Genomic DNA, 17142 nt, shown 5'->3' with positions numbered 1-17142 from the left:
CACTTAGACTTTACTCGGAGGACGTTAGAAACAGGAGTATAAATAAAAATAAATAAAAGAAATAGGACCAAATTCCTCAATGATGAATACTCGTACGTTCCTTTATCAAGTCGTGAAGCTGATTACTGCAGCCGTTTTAATGCTAGAAACTCTGAACTGTTCTCGTAAGTGGATGAAACTCGAAGAGAATGGTGCATAGCTTTTATCTCATCAATTACCTATAATTACTAACTACGAACTAAAAATTCCAGTCATGTCATCCAGACAAGAGAAAAACAGCGACCAGCCTCTTCCTTCACGCGTTCACCATCTTAGCAACTATAATAAAGCGTCTACCTACCAATTTCATTCGTTATTAGACTGCGGATTTTATGCATTTATGGCGAAAATAAATCGACGACATGCAAAACTCTGAAGATATTGGAAGAATTTCAGAACATTGTTACACTATTTATTAAAATTTTTTAAAGGAAAAATACATTTTTACTCCATTTCTGTTTCTGAAAATGGACTTAGAAAATGTTTATTTTTATTTAATTAGGTTTATATATTTATTGCATAAGGCTCCGCAGTCTGTTCACTATATTGCTACAAAAATTAGTCCCTAAAATTGGAAATCTGACATCAGATCAACAGTCTAATCGTAAAGTACTATTTCCAAGGAACAATTTTCTATGCGTCTTTTCGAGCAGTAGATTTATCCGCATGGGACAGACCAGATAATACAAGCTATCGACAATTGTTTCTCAACATTTCCCTTCGCTTAATTGTTTCCAGAAGAGCCTTTCAATTAAATTGTTTCTACACTCGTTGTCCTAAAGATGAACACTAAATGAAATTGTACACTATTGACATGAAAATAAAAACTAAATGTACACTCATTCTCCTGAAGAATGAACACTACAATACATAAAATTGTACACTCATTGCCCCGAAGGTTAATTGTTCGATTAAATTCTTTCTGCACTCATTGTTCTAAAAATAAACATTGTACACAGAATAGTACACTGTTGCCTTGAAAGTGAACACTAAATGAAATTGTACAAACCGTATTCTGCGAATGAACATTCAATTAAATGAAATATAAATTCATAGCAGCTACATTTAAAAAAAAACACAACCTCTTAATCATTGCCAATGTGAGTTAAAGTTTAACTCACACATCAATAAATTAATCGCGCAGTTCAATCTACTAAGGAAGATATCAAGAATCGAAAAAGTCTATAAAAAATCCTGCAACTTTTCTAAAAACGAGCTGAAGATAATCCGTAACTGCAACGTAATTTATAGCCCGTTTTAACCAAAAAAATTCCAATAGTTACTTCAATAGTGTAGTGAGACACTCTTGCAATTTCAAAAGCAATAGCTTAACATATTGATCAAAATAAATTCACAAAATCTAGTCGCTTTTGAATCGATCATATCAGGCTCTCCTTCGGAGTCATTGAGCAGTAGACGGCGGATTTTTATGCAAAATGAAAAGATACAGGAGCTACATGGACGTTTATTTCTCTTCTTAATAATTTTAGTGAGTTGAAAATAACTAAATTCGCAGTCTACTGAGCAACAGGAGTATCCACGGAAGATCCTGCCGAAATCAAGGAACGTAAAGTGATCATTTAGAGGTTGACAGGACGAAGAATACGTCTGTTAGGCCAATCGAACCTCGGCGAGGGAACTCGAGCGGTCGCAATCCTGGCAGCACCTTGACTTTCTCCCATTGTGCAGATCGCCGGGGCGCATACCTATTTTTCTGGACACGCGTAATTACTCGATCATCGCGGACGTGTCGAGATCCCGGGCGGCCGATAAATCCTCGTCCACACGAAAGCCGAACTCCGAGGTGTGTATACGGGATCGAGACGAACGAGCATGTGGGTGAAGGCTGCGCGCAGGGCTCTCCAGGATGTGTCGAAAGTGAAACCCAAGGCCTCGCCGCGTGCGGACGCGCTTAAGGAGTCGCCGTGGCTCGATGATCGTCCTCGACTCGTCCGATCATCGTTTCGGATCGGTATCGATCTCCGGCGAGGCTTCGAATCTGACCGTGAACAGAAAACCGCGCCGGCGAAATACCCACGATCGACCCGGTCGGTCATTGTGCAACCGTCATTCTCCTCCCCAGTCGGGTGATTCTCGCTTCGATGAGCCACCACACTAACTCCTCCGGCGCACACTATCCTATCGCCGGTATACTCCGTCGTAACCTTTTTCTTTTCTTCTTTCCACTTTTCCACGCGGCTTTTACGAGTCCGTGCGATTTTGAAACACGCGAGCACGATGCGAGTGAACGATTGTTCGCCGACCGGATCTCCAACCGAAGCCAAAAACTATAGAGAACTATAGTGAAATCCGGGCCAGGCCAGGATACGATCCATCAGAATCCCGGAGAGAGAGAGAGATATATACTCCTTGGCCGGATAACTCGATATCGTGACGCAAACTATGGCTCTTTCGCCCCGATCTATTCTCGGATGGCCCAGTTACCAGATATTTCCTCCAGATGAAAAGCATCTCCGCTTTCCATGGAGAATTACTGCGAGAACTTCGGACGAAGTTTGAATTTCTAAGGAATGTGTCCTTTTTATTACTCCGGCCTTCTGGATCGAGGCAGCAGACATCCTAGGAAGATGCAAGCTGAAAGGGAGCAGAGTTACAGTGGTTTTGGTGTCGGAGAATTTTGGGATGAGGACGTTTCGGGATTCTGTTGCTTACCTAGTACGAACATTGATAGAATTAGGATCGGAGCTAGGCAGCCGTATTCTAAGAGCACCGGGAACACCATGTTGCCTATCATTGAGCCTGTTCTGCCGAAACACATCACTAGACTCACTGCCATCGTCCTGGGGGTGCAAATTGTCTTGTTGGTGGTGTTAAATATTTTTCTTTGGGTTATGCGATGTGTTAATAGCAAAATAAAAATTTTAAGATTCGAACCTCAGAGACGTCGGGAAAAGGACAACAACCACCCCAACGACGACGTTCACGGCAGTGTTCATCATTCCCGTGAAGACGCAGGTCAGCGCCAGCGTTATCATCGTGTTCGTCGACCAAATCATGTAAACTATGCAAGATAACGCAACCCCGTATGAAATAACTGCAATCAACCGAAGAAAACGGCGATTTAGATACCGAACAATGTAGACGTAACAATAATAACGTCTAATAACGCGGACACTCACAGAGCAGATTCTTGTGGGTCAGAACCTGCGAGATGAAGCTGGCCGATAAGAGGAGAACGCTTCCTGCGGTGGATATGACAACGATGTTCAGGTAAACGGACTGACTAACGACGATCTAAACAGAGAAGAAATCCCGAATGCAAATGCTTGCAAATTCTCTGGCATTCTCGGAAATTTCGGGGGAAAAAATTCTCCACGGCTCTCTTACATTCGCGCAGGCTGACTGTTCGACTTCCGCTGCCTTCTGCGCGGTCGAGTAATCCAGGATCTCGCAGAACGATGGATCCCGCTCCGTCGTCCCATTATAGTTCACGGAATCGAAATTGTCCAAAATGGTGAATAACTGAGGCTGCCATAGTCGAATCGTGTTCATCCTGAAAGCAGAATCCGCGGATGCGACAAGGCCGTTCGGGGAATCAGAGTGCGAACTCGATTAAAAATCTGACGTTGTGTCTCGGAATTGTGTAACAATTATTGCCTCGATTGCGTATGCTCCCTAATCAATGATCTTCAGGACTGACGTCAAGAATCACGAGAGAGCGTCAACGCGTTTTCCACTGGCGAAAGCAAAGACGACGTCTACGCAGATAAAACGAACGTGTCGCTGGTAATGACGGAACTGGTTCGCTGATACGTAACTCCTGCGCGCTGATAAAATAGCGTAATCGTATGCTAAACAGAGGTCAACGATTACACGGCCGCTCTAGCACGCTCTTCGATCTTGTTAATCACGAGCTGTTCGTTCAATTACTCAACTTCGCGAAATAAAAAGCATAGAACGTTGATGGAACAGCGATTCTAAAAGTTCTCGCAATTTCTGTCAGCGTTGTTGAGCCCGATTGTTAGACTGCAATTTTTAGGCAAAGTGAAAATTACATCGATTGTAAGATACAGGAAATAAATTTCTTATATTGAATAGACTGCGGATTTCATGCATTTATGACAACAATCTAGTAATTTCTTTCATAAAATCCGCAATGTAAAAGTGCTTTCACGAGCATTTTTAGGTAAATCGATTTGGCAATGTTTATACGAAGACACACTCAACGAGACTGACAATAAACACGTGCTAGCACGGCAAATACTCGGTACGCGTCGAGTGTTAAATCGTGGGTGGACTCGTCTCGTTCAAGAAAATAAGTGATGGAACAAAGCACTCACGTCAGCATCGTTGCGAATTGCATAGTAGCGACCAAACAAAGCCGAGGGCAATGAGGATACGACAAAATTCTTGCCTTTGTGTCTTTCTCGTTGCCTTTCGACAGTTTCCTTAAGGACCTCTCCTCCAAACATTGAATCTTGAATGAGAACAACTTCTATTAACGAGGGAATTTCTCTTCTCTGGCGAAAAAAATCGATCTTTTACAAAATCCTACAATTCAAGTCTTTAAGAATCTCTGTATAAAATGTGAAGCTGTATAGATCCTTTTTAATGTCGAAAATATGGAAAATTTTGAAAACGGAATTCTGAATATGGAAGTTTTTGTTTGAATTTCGATTTAAAGTTACTTACCGGATAGTCCGCCTCAGGTTTTCCGGTGTTCAGCCGGTAAATCGTTCGAAAAACTTTCAAGGCCTCGTCGTTGCGACCTTGAGACATCAGAAACTTGGGACTTTCCGGGAATACGGATAGGCAGACGACACCTAGCAGCATTGGGACGCCACACAGGGAAAGGAAGATCCTCCAGGAGTTGTAAACGAAGCTGCCATCTGCCAGGACTATGGACCAGGATTGGGGAACCACCAGCCATGCTAGTACTGAAACAAAACATGATTTGGACAATTTCTGATACGTTCACAATCTCACATCCCATACCATACATAATCCATTAAAATTAAACAAATTGAATAAAATCAACTTTAAAACCTCGTTAAAGTTTATAGAACTATACTTGAATAATAATTGTATTTCATACTTTTATATCAAAGTTTTTGGAGTTGGAAGAACGCTACCTAAAAGATGACTGATTGTCATCGCTTCAAAAAGAGCCCTTGGCAATCTATATGTTTAAGGTTGAATGTTCGGGCAAAGTGTTAATATTAAATTTGGATTGGTCCTCTAGGTCATTACCTGCAGTCACGATGTTTCCAAAAGTAATGGAGAAACCAAGGATTAGCGGGATCCTAGCTCTTCCTTTGATTCCGTAGAACTCTGAGCAGTATGTTACGGTGGCAGCATGGGGGCCGCTTATGCTGCGACGAAAAAGTTATTTGTACGTGGCAAAACAGTGAAATTAGTATAAAAAATAATCAGCTCTAACGAAGCTCTATTTCTTCAATTGAGCTTCCCAACTCACATAAATCCGCTCAAGAATTTAAAAAACACAAGCGTCCAAAAGTTCTGCGAAAATCCTGACAGTACATTGCAAATCCCGTCCGCCAAATATCCATAAAGAAACACAGTCCTTCTACCTCGGCGGTCAGCTATGTAACCCCACAGGAAACCACTCGACACCATTCCTATTAAACACATGAAGACATTATTCCCAAATAAAATAAACACTTGATTAATTAGACCCACCTACAAACGTAACTGCGTTCAATAGCCCTTTTTGAAAGAACGTGATCTGTAGATCGCATTCTGCCGACGGTAGTATGATCGAAATGTTGGAAGTGTCGATGCTGGTCGCCCAAGTCACGGGAATGATCGTCAGTAGCAGCAGATACTGAAACTTTCCGTAACCAGCGGCGGCGATTGCGGTCTCAAAGTTTGCGTGCTCTTTCCTCTGAACTTCTCCATCTGGATAACGCAATACACTCAAGAAAAAATTGAACAGTTATACTTTAGCTTGCTATGACACACTGAAACCCTCCCCAGACCCTGGAAAAATTTATACATCGATTTCCGCTACTATATAGTCAGGCAATTGCAATCAAGAAATTTCTTTCGAACACCTAAAAATCTTTACAAAAATTTTTACAGAATTTTTGGAAATAACTACTATTTTGCAATTTGAGAAAACAAGATACCTTGGCAGGGTTAAATATGTCTGACCCCATCGAACTTTTATGAATAGTTTCAAATGCATCTATTTTCTGTTCCAACCCTCCTAAGGCGAATGCATTTAGCGATATGGTGGTATTATTAATATAATTAAAATGTGGAATTAAAATGGAATTAAAGCACAAAATGGATGAGCATCGACCGAAAAGCTTCGGTAAAGTTATTTTAGAGGCACATGTGAGGGACAAGTTTTATGATAGAAGAAGCGTGTATTCGATAAACGCAATCGACATACTTGCATCATTTCCACTCTCGTGAGCCAACTTATCGACGACAACGTTGACACTGTTTCTACTGTCGACGGGCATCTTGAAGCAAACCGCGATCTTCCATTCGATTCGACGATCTACGAAGAACAGCACAAAAACGTTCCTCCCTCAGTCTGGATCTCCGGCTTCAATTAACGCGGCCTCGTGTGTGTGTGTGTGACATTCGTCTGCGGTCGAAAACGAGTTAATTCGCTCCAATAATGAGTCCCGCTTGTACCAGACCCTCCTCATGCATCGCAAACAATTTTATCGCGTATGCAAACACCGTCAATATTTTCGCGTTTCCCGGTTCGAATTGAGCTGTCATAGCAAACCCGGTGAAACGCCACGCAAATTCTGTTCCTCAATGTCGAATTTCTGATCACGAAGACGTCAATAATAAGAGATTATTAAGAGATGTCGTTTCACGACAAACATTTGGTTAATTTGATATTCGAATGGCGCAATCGATAGACCGACTGACGTTACATAGTCTTGTTCGGTTTTATATCGCGATTCTGCTCGTTTGTCGAGCAATTCGACCTCTTCTGGACAACTGTTTGCACAGTTGTCACATATCTGCCAGTTACGCGCTCCCAGCGGGCTCCTGTGTAATAACTCAGCTTGTTTATTAACGACTTTCGTCGTTTTCGAAGTTTACGAGGCCTTAAATCACTGGCTGATGCTATTATGTAAATATCCTGGGTAAAGCACCGAAGTATTCCGACCGTGTTCATAACTGTTCACTGGTTGCTCCCCCTTTGCGTTGATCGCGGAAAATGTACAATCAAATTGCATTATTACACAAAGGTTTTTTGTCATTTTAGCCCCTACAATTTTCTGACAACTTATCCAATGGATGTTTTCCAGGATTGTATGATGAACATGATGAGGTATCATTTAGATGTCTCTTCTTCAATGGCAGGAGCTGGGTCTGTTTTGACCCAGAATTGTAAATGTTCCAGCTAAATTTTCATTCTTTAGCTACCAGTTTACCACTCACAAGTCCAGTAAGAGGAATAATAACTTAATCAATTTTGGGGCTGAAAGAAGTGGGTTCAAAAATGTGTAAACTAGAAATTGTATAGTAAACATTTGAATGGATCTAGCTAAGCTTTCTTTTTTTACCAGTCCGATTACTCTTGTAATTTGTTGTTGGATAAGAGTAGCTTTATGTCAGAGTACTTTCTGCTAAAGATTTGACTCCTTAAAAAGTGAACGAAAATCTAGTAGAGGATTAAATGAGAACCGATGCGGTTAGCGTACAATTCCAAGTGACAGATCGTTTACAGATCTAAGAGAGATAAAAAGCTGGCAGCAAAACAGGCCACGTGGACGAAACAAACGTGTCGCGTAACTCGCCGGCTCGAAATTATGCAACTATCCTTTCTCGTTACATCGTTACAGGACAGTTGCCAAGGTACAACATCGCGGATTCACGCTCACGATTTTATCGATCAAATTATGCTTTTCCGTTCACGAAAACCAGCCACTGTGTTTCAAAAGTGTTCGAAACGAACGTTCCGCGTTTCGCAACGGGTATCCGGTATCCTTCGCTTCCGATTAGGCGATTGCAGTTGCTCTTGTGCTGCCTTCGTGTTGGAATGCGTTACTCTATTGTTTACAATCGTAGAAAATGTGTTAATAACTAATATTCAGATATTCAATATGTTCGTTAAGCTGTTGCAACTTACGGAGTCCATTTTGCAAGTCTATTTGTGTTGGAAATGATTCGTTTCACTTAAATAGATTGTTATTTTGTCTGGAATATATGGATTTCCACCAACTAATTCAGTAAAAATGGACACTAAATATGCATTGTGTTGAGTCACAGATCATTTCCATATTGAACAACAAATTGCAACGAAGCATTTGTCATTCTAATGACTCATTACACTCGAACCGCCTCGTAAATGACAAAAAGTAATAGCAAATAGTGGCGAGCATGTAAATGGTTAAGACACAATTGTTACTCCATTTACCTGGTAGACAATTCGGCGTGCTGAAATAGAAACTATTTACGACTCGCCCGAATATATTAATTAAATTGTAATTTTTTAAAACTAATCTGAAATACTGTTGACTTAAACTATAGTTTAGAGCACGAAAAGTGACTATTTCTCGTTACTTCATTTTTTTTTATATATAGGTACCGAAGAAATAAATTTGTTGAATAATTCCTCATGGATGCATCTTTGTAACCCCGATAATCGCAAATTAAAAATATTATAACGCGTGGTGTTGATGATAAATTTAAAATGAAAGGTGAATCTGCCGGTTCAGTAAAAATACCAAAAATAGACGAATGACGTTGTTGCAATTTTCGAAGTCAATTTTGAGACTCTACCTGATAAAAACGATTTGCTTCGAGAAAACAGTGCGTTACTTTCTCCGAATTGTCAGAGGCGACGGTTCTGCTCGAACGTCCTTCTGGAACCGTTTATCGAGCCTGCTCAAACGATACGTCTCTCGGAAATCGGCGGCACGTAATCATAAATCATAGCACGTATCAGAAGGCAGAAGAAACAAAAAGCGCGCGTAACTGCGCGCGTCAGTCCAGATAAAGTATTCGTTGCCGCGTACGGTGGAAAATGGTATGCAATCTCGACGGCTATCAATGCCAGTTGCCCGAGAACGGTCGTAAACAATCGATTAAAATATTCCGAAGGTGCATCATTGGTGCATCGACAAAGTGCATCATCGGTGGATCGACGAAACCATGGGAGCAATTAAACGGATCGTTGGGATCTTGTTGACGATCGAACGAGCGCGCCCGGTCATTTTCTTTTAAGCCGAACCAGCTAGTTACACGCTTCGCGTACTTTGCCCGCCGCTTTGTTCCTTTGTTGCAAGCAGCCCGATACAGGAAATATCATGTCCACCCTGACCTTACGTTCACGATACCCCCGACCAGATAGCCGTTGAAAATTATCCGAGTTCCTACAAAACCGACGGCCATTGTCTCCTCGTCAGTCACGTGAGAGGATTACACTCGTACGAGTCCTCTTATCGCCGAAATTCTAGTTTTCCTATTTGCACTCGATGGCGCCGTTGCATCATCGCGTCATGCGCTGAATCATCCGTAGGGTCGTTAATTAGGCGCGCATAATTTACTCCACTTGTGGATTTTGCGGTGCGTATATCGTACTGCGCGGTCAATCTTTAACTGCTAATCGGTAGGCTGTACGATTTTATACATTTATGGCAAAAATGAGTTGATGCAATTTTAAATAATTGACTCTCCGTGGGCAACCTAGGTCGTTTATGTATGTATTAACACTAGTTTTACGGGTTGCGTTCTAATTGATTGTAAACATGAAGATATAATAAAGATGCGGAATCCATGAAGAGCTTGTTATGTCAAATAGTCCTTTTAAGTGCTCCGTAAACCTAGTGTTAATGCTTCAAACATTTGACGTTCCAACAATTATACATTACAATTGGGACTTCAGCAAATGATCTAGAATTCATAGAACTGACCTCAGATTTTTTGGAAGCCTAGGAAAATAAAAGAGAATTAACAAAAACGACCCAAGTTATCCAGGGAAGGCGCAAAAAATTTGGGAATGTCAATACATTATTTTCATAAAAATTGGTGAACCAATTTCAATTAAAAATTGTACAATTGGGTATACATATAAGTAGATCAACGGATCCATCTAAAATGCCACTAAAAATATTTTTAAACCAATTGATGGACAACTGTCTAAATGGAACTAAAAATTGCGATATAATAATCTTCCGTCTTTTGAGTGTTAAAGTCAATATAATTCGCCTCGAAGAAGCTTGTCTAGTTCCTCATCCACTTCCGAAATCCGTCTCACGTGTTATGAAATTTCCAAGCAGTTATACAGACAAACTACGCATGTAAATACAGATAACTCTGTTGACAGATAGTGTACACAACATTCCACGAGAAGTTACGTTCGCCATTTATCTCGCGAAAGTAATATTTCGAGCGTGCCGTTCGCGGAGCAATACGCTCCCTCGGCCACCGCGGCTGCAAACTTATCTTAAAAATACACGGGTTCGGAATCAGTATCAAAAATAGCACGTCGCGATCAAACCGTCAAAATATGGCCCACAAAGCAAAGACGCAGACCGGGATCGAGTAATTATGCAATGTTTTTATTCGCCGACATTTGCGTCACGGCCGACCACCTTCTTGTCCTCGCAATGCGAATTGTTTATGGTGTTCCGAGAGACGCGAGAGGGGCTTCGATGACGCACAAGGGACCGTCTTGGTTGAATCTGATTCTCGCGATCGGCTCTCCGCGCGCCTAAAATCTGATAAGCCTCTAATGAAACTTACCTTCGGCGCCGGTAATTGCTACACCGACAATACTAATGTTAGTTCAATACTAACAGAAGGTCACGACGCTCCGGCGTCTTGGTTCGAGCTCGCGAAACCCGGAGAAATGTTCCCCGTCGTCGGTGAAGAAAGAGAGATACGGTAGTGAAAATAGCATCGTCGGAACGAAAATATTGGCAAAGCGCGTGTTTTCTCAATTTTGATCGTTTACGGGCGGAGGTGGATCTTTCGGGGTGAACAATCGCTGGTTCGTCTTCATCTTCTGCACGTGGTAGTCCTGGCTGGCCTCTCTCGCCCGACGATACTCCAAAGAGTTCATGTACTCGGACACCTTCGGCGAGAAAAGAGTTACAAGGTCAGACGGAGAATTGCCGTATCGGGAGAACGCGGGGCTCGTTTCGCCGGAGTAATTAAAGTTTCCTGTTCTAAACACGCCCGGGGTCGTCGTTGCGTGTCAAACGGCCTGTTTACAGCCCGCTCAAACGACTCCCTGGTCCTCTTTACCTTTCTAAATCCTTTTACCAGCCGACAGACGTCCCTCGGACGTCCGCCAGCCGACTAGAGAGCGAGCTTCCACCTCTGACGTTTCCTCAACCACGCATTGTAGCCTAAAAAACAATATTTCCTAGCCGAAACTCGAGTTTTTCAACTGTAATATTTCTACACTGTAACGGCCGCTGTCACGTGTGCGTGAGTTCGTTAAGTGATGATTATCGGGCTGGTGTCATTAACACATCTTGCGCGGGCACTTTGCCGCCAAAGTCTTACCGTGTTGCATTCATTCTTGCAACGCACGTTTTGTATTTTTGCAACGCGTGTCTATCCGATTTTATTGTACAAACACATCGATAACAATAATCCATCAATAATCCGTGGAAAACGACTTTAGTCGCTTCCCGCGCAAGATGTGTTAATATATATCCTTCTCATGTTTTGAACAATTTGTTCTTTTTAATATAATTTGTGCGAAACGATCCTGAATACTGAAGCTATAAAGTTATTCGTTCATTTTGGCTGCTCATGCCAAATGTAACGCACCTAATCGCACCCTTGACACAATCTCCCGACCGCGAATAAATTCCAATTCCCATGAAATGCAACATTGAAAATTGCAGCGAACCGGCACACTTTCTTCTAAAACAACAATTTAGTAGTGTTTAATAGTCTAGTTTTCAACCGATTGACCATCAACGCCTAGTTCCGGTGGAAACGCGAGAATTCCGCAAAGATGAGAGATCGGACCACATCGAGACCCACCTGAGCAGTTAAAGCTCATTAGGCTGCTGCTCTGTTTCGCCTCTTTGCTACTTATTCAGGATACACGGCGATCGCATAATCACCGCATGCGGCATTTAACCGTTCCTCTAAGAAATGATTTCTGTTATTCGACGCGTTTGATTCCGATCTAGGTGTTCGCCGATCTCTTTCCGGAGTGTGTCGAGCTTCTAGCGGGATTCGTAGCGGTAAAGGACGATTAATATACGCAGAATCGCAGTCGGATAATCGGTTTTTCTCCCCCGGGGAACTCGGTTGGGGAGAGAAAAAAATAGGAGAAATGTACGTCGGAGACGATAAGATGGATATCCGAACGGCGGTGGACATTCGCGAACGCTTCCGCGATGTGCGAAAATTAATCGAGTCGCCTTTCTGTCCGGTTGACGCATCGGCCTCTATTCTAGAGCCTTCTATGATTTATTTCCCGGTGAAATTGTATTTCCGCGAATCCAGAGACGTCTTTCGAAAAACCCCTGTATCTACTTTACATATTTGGTAACTGGGAATCAGAACCTACCATCGTCAATCAAATTCTTCAGTTTACAACTGAAGACGTTGGTACAACTGAGCAGTTTAATGCAAAAGCGACGCAAATCAAGACAGTTATTGCATAATGCCTGGACAGTGGATCTTCATCCAATATAAAATTTGTCCGAATCAATTGTAAGAAATTTTTAATAAAAAAGTACTTCTTCTTTCAATAATGTCCATAAATTTTCAAAAGCCAAAAATTGGTTGCGTCAAATCCTTGTTTTCAAAGGGTCTCTCAGTGATCTGAGCTTATTGATCCTCGAAACCGTCGACCTCGACCTCATTGAAGTCTCAAAAAGACTTTGGTTATCCCATAGGGATTCTTTAACGGTCGCTTTAATATCTTGAATTGCTCGGACCTCTTTCAATAAATATTCGCAGTCCCTAACATGCTTCGATTACGTTCGAAGCCTCCTAGAACATCCACGAAAGCTCCGGTAAAATGTCGATTTGCTCGAGAAATTTTCAGAAAGAGAGTGTCGGACGCGTTAAAATGTGGGTCACTGGCGCGTTTATTGCTCGCGTGACGTTCGCTCGATTGGAAAGCGACTTTTCGCGACCGCGTCACTAATTAATGCTAAATTCTCGGCCGCGAGTTTGCACGCGTCGCATCATTATTAATCAGTCGTTCCGAGCAACGTTCGAATCGCCGCTCGAATACGAAACACGGTATCGCGTGTTGCGCCGCGTCACTTATGCGATGCAATAACAATGTTGCAGATTTTACAGGCGAACGCGCGCGCAGAATTCTGTGTATCGAACCCGCAGAAGCGTAATCGAACAGTGCGGTAATTAATAGTACACCGGCTGCCATAAATCTCGCTGGGCCCGCGGACGCATTAAACCGAGACCTTTTATGTGAAAGATTTTACACGATCAATGTGCTCCCTAATGAGCGGTGTCGACACGTTGAATTGATGATAGTGTCCGAGAGTCATTCCCGACCGCTCCGCCGAACAATTAAATCGAACGGTGATTTACGGAGCTCGCATAATAGCTCTCTTCCACGTTCGACGATGGTCGCGAAGGAATTCGGGACTGACCGAGTATGCTTTGAATTGTTTGTTTCCCGGTGGACTTAATTGTCCGGTTAACAGCCCGCTGGAGCAACATCGTTCTCGCTAATGGCGTTAATTGGCTGCCGCGAACGACCAATAACGAATATTAACCTCTTTTTCATACTCCTGGTGACCCTTGAATATCCCGTAGGACATCACGCCGATCATCGCCAGCAAGATCATCCTCTGCACCGCGATCCTGCTCGATAGCCATCTGAACTTGACCATGATGCGTCGGAAGCGTTCTAGGATCTCTTCAACACGAGTGCAATCATTTTAAGCAGACTTCTTAAACGGTCTTTTACGTCTCGGTCTTTGCCAGACGCTACTTGCAACTCGTTTCTTCGATGAATTTGATTAGGAAATCATTTTGAATGACACAGAAAATTTATACATTCGCGGTTCGACTAAGCTCTGCGTCGCGAACAACTTCAAGAAAGATATTGTTGGTTGATACGTTCAATTCAACGAAATTTAATTATGATATAACAGAATTGCTTTTAGGATCTGTGGATCTGTTCAATAGGTATTGGATCACTTTAGGCAGACTTATCGATCGAATAGTCTTTGTTACAGGATAATTTTAATGTTTCTTGGGTAAATTTAGTTAAAAGTACATTTTGAACGACGCAGAGAATTTATGGATTCACGACTGGGCTAAATTCTGCGTCGCGAACAACTTCAAGAAAGATACTGTTGGTTGCTACGTTCAATTCGGCGACACTTAACCATGATACAACAGAAAAGTTCTAGAATATGTTGCACAGGGTGATGCTATTTTTGCATACCGTTAAATGATTAATTCCTTTCTGTGTCGTGAGACACCTTTAAAATGTGACGCAATAAATGAAATATAATTTGTTGTTTTATAGCAGAAGTGAGTGCAATATTATCCTAAATCTTTCCATGTAACTATTTCTGAGGAATGTATGGCAATTAGGACCATTTTAAGCAGACTTCCTAAACGAATAATCTTTGGTAAAGGCTTTCTTGAATGTATCTTCGATGAATTTAATTGAAAGGACATTTTGAACGATACAAAGAATTTGTGAGTTCACAGTTAGGCTAACTATAGTGAAGAACCACTTCAGGAAAGGTGCTGTTACTTGCTCGGTTCAGTTTAGGGGAGCTGTGTGTTTCAAACCGCTCAATAGCATTAGAGGTTCAGTTCGAGAGGAAAACAAGTCCAGCCGCTTTCGCAACGTAGAACTTGACTTTCCAGGCGATAAAACAATCTCACTCGAATTTACCATGGTGCAATTTATTTGTCACGCTCGATGTCGTTCGTGATCAAGCGCCGTCGCCGATCTATCACGCGAGAGCCGACTTTCTTCGGTTCAGGTCGGACCGCGCATTCAATTAATACCATTCACATTTGTTCATTGATAAATCTCGCCTTCGGGCTTATGTAACGACCCGTTTCGTCATTGCTTTTCTATATTAGTTTTGTTTCTACTATCGTGAGACAATCTCTATTTCAGGCCGGATGCGGTCATCGAGCAGTGCTCGCTTCTTCCGGCGCGAGGAAACAATCTACTGTACCTGCTGTTGTTAAAGTTGACTAAAATCGCGGTGTTAATTTTTTAATGATTTCTTTGGTTGTTTCTTTTACTTCTCTATTTTTGGAAAAAAATGCTTGTTGCATTTAATATATTGGCGACCGGTTGTTCTTCACACGGTTAACGAATCTGTAATGCTTTGTGATTTTATTACATTTTAAAGAAACTATTATAGTTTGTTAAGTAATTGATACGTCCGACTTATGTCGGAGGTGAAGACAGAATTTTGCAGAATCTAAAAACGCATATGGGCGTCACCCGGAGCGAATGTGTTAATTAAAGAAAATAGCAAAATATTTTTTCGAGCACACTCATTATTAACCCATTTGCATTCTAGAGAAGAATAAAAACTCCATTTTCTTAATTATGGTTAAGCAGAATAATTGCAAACGATAATAAAAAAAACTGCATATTTCAAAAATAGCGCGCATCTACATACGCAAATGATGTAAATGGGTTAAACACAAACATGAACAAAACATTAAACGAACTACTTTATAATTATCATCATTCATTTCTAAAAACTTCCCCACATTCTCAAAGTAATATTAAAAAAATACAATATTTCTAATAAAAAGTAGCTAAAAGAAACTTAAAAGAAATTCACACACCTTAGTAGTTTAAAAGCAAACGCAAAAATTTAAGGGGGCGGGGGGGTATTCTGGTTTTTCATTTTCAAAAGATCGCTTCTCCATTGTATACCGCTATTTTGTAAATAATCAAGATTTTTAATTCCATCTGATTCGGACGATAATTACATTCATACCAATTAATAAACAAATCCATTTTTTTGTTTCCGATCAGCAGAAAGACCGGAATCATGGCAACCTCCGATCCATATTTTTCAAAACATGCTCTATAAAAGAACACACAACTCACGTAATCTTGATTATTTTTACATAAAAAAACGTCACGCATGTATTTCAAGTACCAATAAATATGTGTGAAAAATTCCGATGCAAAAAACTCGATAATTCTTCTAAAAAATAATTCGTAAAAATTCGTGCAAAAATGGCCTCTAAAATCCGAATAGTAAGCAACTTTAGACTCTCAAAAACCAACAATGCTTCGAAATTTTGCGCACACATTCAAAAACTCTGCGATATTTTCGTCCCGATCGCGATTGTCGAGTTCCGACTTCTGCAATAAATATGTGTGAAAAATTCCGATGCAAAGGGTAGAATAATTTTCGTATAAAGATTCTGAAAAATTCGTGCAGTAACAGGCTCGAAAACAAGAATACCCCTCTGTGTAATAAAGAGCGGATCGAACGGAAGGGGTGATCGAGCAGAATCGCACAACAAGCCGTGTTCAGAAGCGGGTTCAACCGTTCGTTGTAAGATGTCGCTGCGGCCGGTGCAAGATGGCGTCCGGTCAATAGGCGAATAGCAGGGAGGCCGGAGGCGCTCTCGAGGTTCGTGGGTGTTCTCAGCCCGGAGCTGGAGAGGCTTTAGGGCCGTGCTTGTGCCGTCGCAATTTTCCTGTACGGTGACCGTACATCGGTGGTACGGTGTGGTGATCCTCCGCGAGAGAAACCAGTGGTGTTTGTCGTGTTGTTCGCGGTATCTTTTTGTGGCGATGTACGCGGGACTGCGCGTCGCGAACGCGTCGGCCTGAGCCTTCGGCGTGTGTTCAACACCCCGGACTCTCTTCGAAGATGCTGGCGTACGAGGCGGCGACAGAGGAGGCGCGTTCGCGAAACTGTCAAGAAGATCGTCCCGGCAGTTGTGCGTGAGTCAGTGCAGGTCTCCCGTTGTGGATCGAAGGACGAGACACGCGCGTCAACCACAAAATGGCTTCGGGCGACAATGTGGACGTGATCGAGGTGGTCGAGACGAGCTTCACGGGCCCGGCGCAGACCGCCGACGATCATCTCAGGCCCGAGCTGACCGCGGACGACGACAGTGAGTACTCTTTCACTGTACTACCTCGGAAGAAGACTAGCGAGAGGAATGCGGGGTCTGATTGGTTATCGG

The 17142-nt window shown here is 42.1% G+C and overlaps 2 protein-coding genes across 19 annotated transcripts in view; one reads left to right on the top strand and one right to left on the bottom strand.

Moving 5' to 3' along the window:
* Positions 1-1491: 1491 nt before the first annotated feature.
* Positions 1492-16596, bottom strand: LOC143362431 (uncharacterized). Of its 2 annotated transcripts, none has more exons than XM_076802602.1 (12): positions 16495-16596; positions 6419-6529; positions 5701-5919; positions 5477-5639; positions 5251-5372; positions 4693-4937; positions 4341-4477; positions 3388-3553; positions 3180-3294; positions 2935-3094; positions 2713-2840; positions 1492-2634 (listed from the first exon to the last, which is right to left on the bottom strand). In XM_076802602.1, exons 2-12 carry the CDS (start codon positions 6489-6491, stop codon positions 2585-2587), a joined length of 1578 nt encoding a protein of 525 aa, XP_076658717.1. In that variant the 5' UTR covers positions 6492-6529; positions 16495-16596; the 3' UTR covers positions 1492-2584. The 2 variants fall into 2 exon arrangements, with proteins under 2 accessions (XP_076658717.1, XP_076658715.1); XM_076802600.1 differs by lacking the exon at positions 16495-16596 and adding an exon at positions 10744-11263.
* Pip5k59b (Phosphatidylinositol 4-phosphate 5-kinase 59B) overlaps positions 16553-17142 on the top strand; it is a 57249-nt gene continuing 56659 nt past the window's right edge. For 6 of the 17 annotated variants that reach the window (XR_013083629.1, XM_076802587.1, XM_076802594.1 and 3 more), the window contains exon 1: positions 16557-17070. Coding sequence is in view for 16 of the 17 variants with exons in the window: in XM_076802587.1 (XP_076658702.1) it covers positions 16959-17070 (112 nt within the window). In the remaining variant the exon portion in view is untranslated. Of the gene's footprint in view, positions 17071-17142 lie in introns of all 17 variants that reach the window. The other 11 variants (XM_076802589.1, XM_076802588.1, XM_076802584.1 and 8 more) reach the window with 9 other exon arrangements.

This window comes from Halictus rubicundus, chromosome 17 (genome assembly GCF_050948215.1).
Source record: "Halictus rubicundus isolate RS-2024b chromosome 17, iyHalRubi1_principal, whole genome shotgun sequence".
NCBI classification, from domain to species: Eukaryota; Metazoa; Arthropoda; class Insecta; order Hymenoptera; family Halictidae; genus Halictus; species Halictus rubicundus.
The sequence above is the reverse complement of the archived record's forward strand: the minus strand, read 5'-3'. Positions and strand labels throughout refer to the sequence as shown.

Bases quoted from the DNA above. Each gene is read 5' to 3' on its own strand.
- LOC143362431 (XM_076802602.1), bottom strand. From the start codon at position 6,491: ATGCCCGTCGACAGTAGAAACAGTGTCAACGTTGTCGTCGATAAGTTG. The intron at 5,640-5,700 runs GTGGGTCTAATT...TGTGTTTAATAG, and splicing joins GAACGCAGTTACGTTTGTAG to GAATGGTGTCGAGTGGTTTC. The intron at 3,554-4,340 runs GTGAGTGCTTTG...TTCTGCTTTCAG, and splicing joins CAATTCGCAACGATGCTGAC to GATGAACACGATTCGACTAT.